The sequence below is a fragment of the Mizuhopecten yessoensis genome, unplaced genomic scaffold, assembly GCF_002113885.1.
Source record: "Mizuhopecten yessoensis strain PY_sf001 unplaced genomic scaffold, ASM211388v2 scaffold716333, whole genome shotgun sequence".
Lineage (NCBI taxonomy): Eukaryota > Metazoa > Mollusca > Bivalvia > Pectinida > Pectinidae > Mizuhopecten > Mizuhopecten yessoensis.
In genome coordinates this window covers 14051-24962 of record NW_018480064.1, presented here as the reverse complement: position 1 = coordinate 24962, position 10912 = coordinate 14051, and the positions used below count along the sequence as shown (strand labels likewise).

The window sequence follows — 10912 nt, the reverse complement described above, 5'->3', positions numbered from 1 at the left end:
GTAGATATATTGGGTTTAACATTACACCAATTCAGGACATCATTGATAATAGAGGAAAACATTAGAATAAATAGGGCAATAGTAATTTTGGACTTCGCTAAAGCTTTCAATAATGTGGAATTGGAATTTATATATCAGACAATGGACAAATTCGGCTTCAACAAACCGTTTCTAAATTGGATAATAACATTTTATAAAAACACAACATGTGTAATAAGTAATAATGGCTGGATATCTGATCCTATTAGAATATCACGCGGTATAAGACAGGGATGTCCTTCATCAGCTTTGTTATTTGTAATGGCAGCAGAAGTGATGGCCATAAGAATTAGAAATAACCAAAACATACATGGGATAGCTGTACACAATAATCAAAGAAGACCATACACAATTTCACAACTAGCAGATGATACAACACTTTTTCAAAAAATGATATCACTAAGTCTTTAAATCTAATAGAAACATTTGGCACATTTTCTTGGTTAATGTTAAATAGAGAAAAATTAAAAGGGGGTCATATTAGGCAAACAAACACTGATTGGTGACAATTTTGAAGGAATCTCATGGACTGATAAATCTATCAAAGCCCTTGGCATACAGTTTGTTTTAAATAAGCAACAAATGTTAGACATCAATTGGAAAGAAAAGTTGGATAAAGTACAAAAACTTGTGAACAACTGGAAAATAAGAAAACTTATTATAATTGGGAGTGAAATCATTACTTGTGCCACAATTAACATATCTTACTTCAGTGTTATATATTCCCCCAAACACGATTTTCAAGATTTTGAAAGGATAATTTATAACTATATATGGGATGGAAAGAGAGAAAAAGTAAAAAGGAGAACAAATATCAGAGCATACCAAGACGGAGGTCTGAATTCAATCGATATAAGATCTCACATTGACACATTGTGAATAGATTGTGTAAAAAAAACTTGCATCGGAAGAAGAATCCCCATGGAAAGTTATCCCACATGTACAGCTAAGTATGTTTGGCTCAAATATGCTCATTTATAAAATGAATTTGGATAACTTAAAAAATCATCCAAAAAGTCAGGAATTGTCTCCTTTCTACTATGAAATCATATCAACATTGATAAAACTGACAGAACCAAACAGAGAATCAAAACACTTCAATAACACGCTATCACAGATCATATAGGGAAATTTATAGATACAGATGAAAGGAAAAACATAATTATTTAAAACATGGATAGATTCAGGTGTTATATCGATCAAGGCCTTACTCCATAACAGTGTAAAAATGAATGACAGACTGAATTATGAAAATCTCACAAATAAAAATAATTAGCTATCGGAACTATCAACCATTCAGAAAGTAATACCAAAATATTGAAGAAAGTTATGTCAACATGCAAAACTTCAAAGTTAACATTAAAAGAGATTTAGTTATTAAGCTTCCCAAACTAGAAAGAATGAAAATTAAAAATTGCAGCAATCAAAATATATACAAGCATTTAGTAAAATTTCGTTCTGAAAAATCTATCTCAATAATATATTGGTAAATTAGCTTTAATATAAATTATGAATTAGAACACACAAATTACTTTATTTTCTAATACCTACGGAACAACAAACTAAAAGAGTTTAGATGGAAATTATTAAATAAAATCTAAGTATCAAAGAAAATACTACATACATGGAAATTGAGCGACATACCTAATTGTGATGTGTGTAATATACCAGAAGACTTTGAACACTTTTTCATGAAATACAGATATTTACAATATTTTCGTAATATAATTAGGCACTCATTTCATAATTTGGATATAATAAGGATACGTTGACTTTAAAACATTTAGCTGTTTGATACAAAATAAAACACTCAAATTACAATGAAATCAATCACCTCACAGTTATCGGATTTGTAAACTGTAAATGTTATTTAGTTTAGTTTAAACAGTATTTTATTCAGTATATGGCAGTGACAAAATATTACAAAATCAACAGAGAGGATTCGAAAACAAGTACCTAAGTACTTATATTAATTCGGCTCCTTATTAATAAACCCGGCAGTAGGACGGCACTGTTACATATATTTTGATAGTATAACAGACAAAGAGAAGAAGAAGAAATCAGGGGGGAGGGTGGAAGGGGTGCATCAGGAAATGAAAGAAAGTGGTTATGAAGAGAATAACGAGAAGAACTGCATTACTTAATTGAATCTGGTTGGAATGTGATTCATGAAAAGGTAACCCTAATGAGCTCTATATAAGGATGCATTAAATACATTGGACATCTCTAAATTGCTTTACGTTGATTCCAATCAAAAAGTATACTGATATCCTGCAAAATGCAAGAGTGTTGTAGTCTATATTAATTCCAGTATCAACAAAACTCATTAAGTCTAAATATCATACTGGCATGTCACAAGTGTTGTCGAACAACATAGGTTTCAAAGTCAATGTACATTGTTTAAACAAACGCAATAATTACATAAAAATAAAATAAAATAAATAAGTCTTGCACTAAAATCGTTTCGACTTACAGATAAATTTTTGGACAGAGTCAAACATATTTAAGTTATATTGATCTGGCATATCAGGATTTCCATACAGCAGCAGATTTAAATTATTCCCATGAGGAAGATTTCTAAAACATTGTAATCTTAATTGTTCGAAGTTAGGACAAAAGAGGAGAAAGTGTTCAGTAGTTTCAGCAGAACGGTTACAAGAACACATGGGACTTTCAACTAAGTTACGTAAAAATAAGTGATTTTTAAGGGAACTACAGTTCATCCTCAGTCGAGCGTGGTGAATTTGGCCAAATCTACTTTTGCAGTAGTAGTAATAGGAAGGAACACGATTATTGAGATGATAGTCTACATTCACGGACTTCTTAAGGTTAGTGAGTGATGGGTTGTCCTTAACGTCATCCGGAAGAGCATTCCATAAGTCAACAGAGGAAGGTAGAAAAGAATCTTTATAGAGTTTAGTACGACATCTTATTTGACAGAATTTATTCGCGTTTCTAGTATCGTGGGAATGAATGTCAGAATGACGAGCGGGGAAAATGTTAGTTAAATAGGAGGGACACTGACCATGAACAATCTTATGAAGTTGTGTTATTTTATGTTTTCGTCTTCTTTCAATAAGAGGGTCCCAACTAGTTTCTAAATACAATCTCTCATGACTTGTTAATTTAGTAGCCCCAGTTACAATCCTGGCTGCTTCGAGTTGAATATTTTCTAGCAGTTGGCTTTGGCCTATCGTTATATTGTCCCATATCACATCACCATATTCTAACAAAGGTCGAATAAAAGTAAAATAAATAGTTTGAAGCGTTTTTCTGTCAATAGTAAATTTCAGTTTTCTTAAGAGGCCTATTTTTTTTGAAGCTTTGTTAATTATATACTGAACATGATCAGTCCACCCCCATTAGACGAAATAAAGACACCAAGGTGTTTGTGGCATGTTACCACTGTTAGTGGGTTGTTGTTCATAGACAAAAGGGGATGAAATGGTATGTCATTATTTCTGCTTACTGTCATTGACACTGTCTTACTAGGATTGAAATCGACAAGCCATGTTTTTGACCATTTATGAATTTTGTTTAGAATATCATTCAAGAGATTAGCGCTCAGATCCGGCAAATCCACTATAACGTATAAAGACGTGTCGTCAGCAAACAACTTTATAATACAATTAATATCTTCAACGATGTCATTTATAAAAATTAGAAACAATAATGGACCTAGAATTGACCCTGGAGGAACTCCAGCAGAAATGTAAGTTAAGTTTGATTGTTTACCATTGATGACAACATGTTGACAGCGATTACGTAAATAGCTCGAGAACCAATCAAATAATTTACCTGTGATACCTAAGTTTTGGAGTTTAGAAAGAAGGCCACGATGCCATACTCGGTCGAAAGCCTTACTAATATCGCAGAAGACCATTCTAATTTCTTTACCTTTATCTAAAGCAGAAAATATATCGTTAGAAATATATACAAGTTGATTTATAGTGGAATCACCGGATCTGAATCCCGACTGACAAGATGAAAGTAGGGACTTGTCAGTTAAATAGTTATAAACATATTTATATATACACCTTTCCATCATTTTACCTATGATAGACGAAAGAGAGATAGGACGGTAATTTCCGAGAACAGATGGATCACCTTTTTTGTGCACGGGACTAACATACGCCCTCTTCCATTGCGACGGGAACTTATAAGTAGTAAGAGAGTGGTTAAATAATGTTTGAAGTGGATAACTAAGAACTTCGGCTGCTTCTTTGATTAGACGAGGGTTTATGAGGTCAGGACCAACATCTTTTTTTGCAGTCAAGAGAATGTATTACGTCAAGAACATCTTGGCGGGATATGACAATGTCAGAAAGAGTATGATTATGGGATGTGTGTAGTTCAGGAGGGTCAATATTAGTGTCGTTAATATTAGAATGTGAGCTGAAGAAAGTGTTAAAGACATTGGCTTTGTCTGAGTCGTCGTGTATAAAGTTACCGTTATCGGAAATAGGAGGAATATGTGTTATTTTGCTTGAGTTAGACATAAGACGATTAACAATCTTCCACCATTCTTTGCTCCTGGTATTAGTATGGTTAACCTTTGTACATAATTTTTTAAAATAATCACGTTTGAATTTACGAATGGCATTTATACACATGTTACGAGCTTTCCTGAAATTCGACCAGTCGTCAGTATTCTGTGACTGTTTGGCTTTGCGGTGTATATACTTACGTTTACGAATCAATTTTCTAATTGCACTATTCATCCAAGCAGCATCATTCGCTCTTACAAGTATATCTTTATTAGGTATGCACTCAGTTGCAATTGTAAGTAAATAACGTGTAAATTGCTCTGTACTTTTGTCTATGTCGTTGATGTCGAAAGTGCTGTCCAAGTCAACTTTAGAAAGTCTGTCACGATATTCGTCGTAGTTGCCTAGGTCATATAGCCATACCTTACGTTTAAAACGGGATTTTAGGGGTTTTGAAATGTTAATAGTGCCATACACGGGACAATGATATCTAATAGGCTGATCGAGGAAATTTTCACCGACATGACACATGTTTACTAAAGAAGGATCACTTGCGCAAATTATATCTAAAAGGGAGGAAGACGATTCAGTGAAGAAAGTAGGACTGGCAACGCTTTGGGTAAGATTTAAAGTATGTAGTAAATTACATAGGTGTAGACAGTGATTAGTGTCACTTAGTAAATTTGCATTGAAGTCACCAGTTACAATTATATTAGAGATTCCGGTACTGAAAGCAAGATCTATAGAATGGGCAATGTAATCCCAGGAAGAAACTGGTGCATCGGGGGGCCTATAGAAAGTCCCATATAAAATGGACCTTCCAGAAATATTTAGCTGCAACCATACGCACTCAACTGAGGGTAACTCTAGGTCGGGTCGACGTTTAGAGGAAATTTCATTGCTTACATATACTGCCACTCCTCCTCCTTGCCTATTGGGTCTGCAGTAACAATAAGGGGGTGCAAAACCAGGAAAGTCAAAATCAGAAGTTATCTCGTCATGACTAAGCCACGTTTCGGTAAAGGACAGGATAGTTATATTATGTAGTTCACTGAAAAGAATATCAAGTTTTTGTTTCAAACTTAGGACATTCAGGTGCACGAAAGAATAGTTGGCGTCATTAAATAAAGTTGTAAAATTAGAAGAACATGATGAAACCGAGGAAAGATCTGATTCAGACTCACTTGGCCCAGGGTTACTCTCAACATCACCAGAGAGAAGGAGCAAAAATCTAATTATTAACAAAGTGATACATAGCGTGGTAGAGAGAGATACAACACTCTTAACTTCATTAGGTACATTCATATCAGTAAAAAGTGTTTGTAACTTAATCGGAGTAAGTAAGACATTCACCAATAGCGGTAATACATAAAGTATAAATAAGATGTCCACAAGCATAGCTCCAGACATACATGTATGGTTGCAAAATACAGAATATCAACGATTGTAAAAAAAGGCCTATCCGGATACAATACAAATTAGGGCAGATCGGCATTTAAGTTACAGAGAATAGTCTTTGGAGAAACATGAGAAATCGCATCCGGATAGGGTACGTGAATAGTGAACCATATCGTACTAAGACCAACAGCAGAGTTTTGAGTAGCAAAGTATAATGCAGTGTAGTATTTGAGGAAAAGTATATTTATAATGGGGTGAACGTTGTGAAGGGAAGGGGTCGTGCTAAAAATGAAAAGGAAGGTAGTCAAAAGGTTGGAGAACATGATGAACAATAGATGGATCAGGAGGATAGAACAATGCACTTGGCATAAGATAATGGAGGAGTACGCTAGGAGAATACATACACATACATCCGTACATACATCTAGAATAAGGACATATATAGCAGTATAATAATAAAGTGATGTTTACCTCAATATAATAAAGTTTGAAAAGACAAAGATTCACACAACAGAAAAGACATTTCAAGAGATTTAATTTCTACCCCAAACGAGATCCGCGAAACAAGGCATCACTAACACTCATTAGCTAGTCAGTACTATTGCAAACTTAAAGGAGCGTTGACAGAAAATGAAGCCAAGTGACCCGAAATGGATGGATTGGCAATAGCAATAAATGTTCAAGGCAGTGTCGCGGCAGGGCATAAGTACATTGTAAAATGAAAATAAATTCGAAATGTTTCGCAGATCACAGGGGCCAGTTCACTCGACATTTTAAAGTACATACATACATACATACACATACATACATACATACATACATACATACATACATACATACATACATACATACATACATACATACATACATACATACATACATACATACATACATACATACATACATACATACATACATACATACATACATACATACATACATACATACATACATACATACATACATACATACATACATACATACATACATACATACATACATACATACATACATACATACATACATACATACATACATACATACATACATACATACATACATACATACATACATACATACATACATACATACATACATACATACATACATACATACATACATACATACATACATACATACATACATACATACATACATACATACATACATACATACATACATACATACATACATACATACATACATACATACATACATACATACATACATACATACATACATACATACATACATACATACATACATACATACATACATACATACATACATACATACATACATACATACATACATACATACATACATACATACATACATACATACATACATACATACATACATACATACATACATACATACATACATACATACATACATACATACATACATACATACATACATACATACATACATACATACATACATACATACATACATACATACATACATACATACATACATACATACATACATACATACATACATACATACATACATACATACATACATACATACATACATACATACATACATACATACATACATACATACATACATACATACATACATACATACATACATACATACATACATACATACATACATACATACATACATACATACATACATACATACATACATACATACATACATACATACATACATACATACATACATACATACATACATACATACATACATACATACATACATACATACATACATACATACATACATACATACATACATACATACATACATACATACATACATACATACATACATACATACATACATACATACATACATACATACATACATACATACATACATACATACATACATACATACATACATACATACACACATACACACATACACACATACATACATACATACATACATACATACATACATACATACATACATACATACATGCATACATACATATAGAACATAATTTGTACATACATAGTATAGATACCTAGTAAACATAACGTACATACATTAACATTAAATGTTATTTCATAATTGAGGTAAAATTTAAACAGGTAAATGTATCAAGCATATTTAAACGATATATACAAACAACAGTAGATGTAAACAAATATAGAAATAAACAATGTAAAAGTTCCATAGACACTCTGTATCTCTTGTAGGTCACATCTCCAACATCATCAATTTCCAAAGGAAAAGACACTGAAACAACTTTTAAATTGACATAAATAGATATAACTCTAAATAAAACTTTCACATTGTAGTAGGGAAAAAAAAGAAAAATATGTTTAAGTAAAATATAAGCTGCCATACAGGAATGTCCACAGAATCGATACTTTTTTCAATGTTTACACACAACAATTAATGTGTTTCCTGTCAGAATCCAAACAACAATAGAATTATCTATTCTCAAAAAATCACTTCGTCCTTAATTTTCACAAAATCACGCAGTCCTAAATTTCCACAAAATCACTTACGTTCTTGATTTTAACAAAATCACACAGTCCTCAGTTGTAACAAAACTACATCAGTACTTAATTTTCACAAAACCACACAGTCCTCAATTTTCAAAAAAATAACTTACGTACTTAATTTTCAGAAACCACACAGTCCTCAATTTCACAAAATAATTTACGTACTTGATTTTTACAAAACCACACTGTCCTAAATTTTCACAAAAATCACTTACGTACTTAATTTTTACAAAAATATTAACGTACTTGATTTTTACAAAAATAGACAGTCCTAAATTTTCACAAAAATCACTTACGTACTTAATTTTTACAAAAATACACAGTCCTCAATTTTCACAAAATTCACTTACGTACTTAATTTTCACAACATTCACTTACGTACTTAATTTTCAAAAAATTACTTACGTACTTAATTTTCACGAAATTCACTTACGTACTTAATATTCACAAAATTCACTTACGTACTTAATTTTCACAAAATCACTTCGTCCTCAATTTTCACAAAATTCACCTCCGTAAATAATTTTCACAACATCACACAATCCTCAATTTTCACAAAATCACCCAAATCACTTTGTCCTCAATTTTCACAAAATCACTAACGTACTTATTTTTCACAAAATCACACAGTCCTCAATTTTCACAAATTCACTTATGTGCTTAATTTTCACAAAATCACATAGTCCTCAACTTTCACAAATTCACTTATGTGCTTAATTTTCACAAAATCACATAGTCCTCAACTTTCAAAAAATCACTCACGTAAGTGAATTTTCACAAAAACACACAGTCCTCAATTTTCACAAATTCACTTACGTACTTAATTTTCACAAAATCACACAGTCCTCAATTTTCACAAAATCACTAACGTACTTAATTTTCATAAAAATCACACAGTCCTCAATGCTCATAAAGACGTTACTGGTAGCTACGTCAAAAGAAATTTTCCTATTCCCCAAAAGGAACAGTCACTTTTGTCCCTGCCGATTATTGCTCGGCCATCCCATAACTGCTGAACGTTTTCTGGTGTAGCGTAATGTATAATTGTATGACATCGACAAAACAGGTCATTTAGAAACCAAGGAAAAACGTAAATGTTCATATTAAACACGAAATTTTCAACATGTTTTATCGACAACCCAAGCTTATATGCAACTATTCCTACGTAAACATCTTCAAGTTTGAATGTTCTTGTTTTCGTCATTTCGACGTATACTTTGTGTGCAGTGCTCAACGTCATCATATATCCAGGACCATTACAAAATGGCGGGTATGTTTTAAAGGGATATTCTCCGTAAGAAACTTGCCATTTGGTCCATTTTCTTTCCGGAGATGCTGTTAGCTGGCATGAACCAAGAATAGTGTCATCTGGAAGATAAGTGGAATCAGTTTGGATTTGTATAAGAAAGTCGAGGTCTAAAAAGACATCATCGTCGACTTTAAAAAAGTAACGTGCTTCACGACAAAACTGAGTCACCCAGTTGAAAGCTGCGCATGTTTTGTCTGTTAAATTGTAGTAATCTTCCACGACATCCACTTGTACTATATCTCCCCTTTCGTTGATATCTCGTTCTTCTTTACCGACCACAAAGTACACACTGAAGTTGTATTTTATTTGCATGTCTTGATTTCCCCATGTCTGTCGTATGGTTTGCCTTTGTAAAATGTTGGACGCCTTACTCAAAACCACGACAACAATGTTTCTCGCAGATTGTCTGTCATGCTTCAAATTTGGAACAACCAAAAATGGTTTGGGTTGGATGTTTTCGTCTTGATAAGAAAAATTTAAAAGATCTGGGAAGGATAATGTTTTCTCGTTATTTGTGATTTGCAAAAAGAAGAACCAGACCACCAGGATTGCGGCGCCGAACATCAACCCTTTGGAAAAGTTCCGTCTCACATACCTTTTCATTGTCCTACAATAAAAGAACACAATGTCTTATTATCTATTCATATATTGATGTAATCCTTTCTTTTTAACTTATCTCATGACGTCGTTTAATCAATTGAGGAATTCTTACCTATATGAGGCCACGTAACGTCTTTGATGCGAGTATCGGAAAATCCCACATACAATTATTCAAAATAGTAAATTCCACTCAATGATATCTTTCTAGACAAGTTAAAGAGTACTTTATTCTTGAAGATCAATGAAGCGCTGTATCGACAGCTGTTCAGCGTTAACTCCGGCATCTTTGATCTACCTAGATACGCCTAACCAGAAAGGAATACTGTATGCTTTAGGACAAACAGACCGATAAGATGGACGCTTTGGACTTAAATAATGAATAATTCATTATTAATTCATTTAATATAGATAGAAATTTAGGTTATTGATTCAACGGGTAGCAACGAGCATTCTGACACACTAATTTTAATCTTATCAGTGTATTGTGCTACATTACTTGTGTAGTGTGGTATCTTACCTGAGTACTTTGATACCTAATATGTGTACAGTGGTATCTTATCTGTGTAATGTGATATATAACCTGTGGA

General features: G+C 32.9%; 1 protein-coding gene across 1 annotated transcript; it reads right to left on the bottom strand.

The window, feature by feature from the left end:
• Positions 1-8696: 8696 nt before the first annotated feature.
• On the bottom strand, positions 8697-10340 carry LOC110443239 (beta-1,3-galactosyltransferase 5-like). Its single transcript, XM_021487328.1, has one exon. It carries the CDS (start codon positions 10326-10328, stop codon positions 9345-9347), a length of 984 nt encoding a protein of 327 aa, XP_021343003.1. The 5' UTR covers positions 10329-10340; the 3' UTR covers positions 8697-9344.
• Positions 10341-10912: the final 572 nt, after the last annotated feature.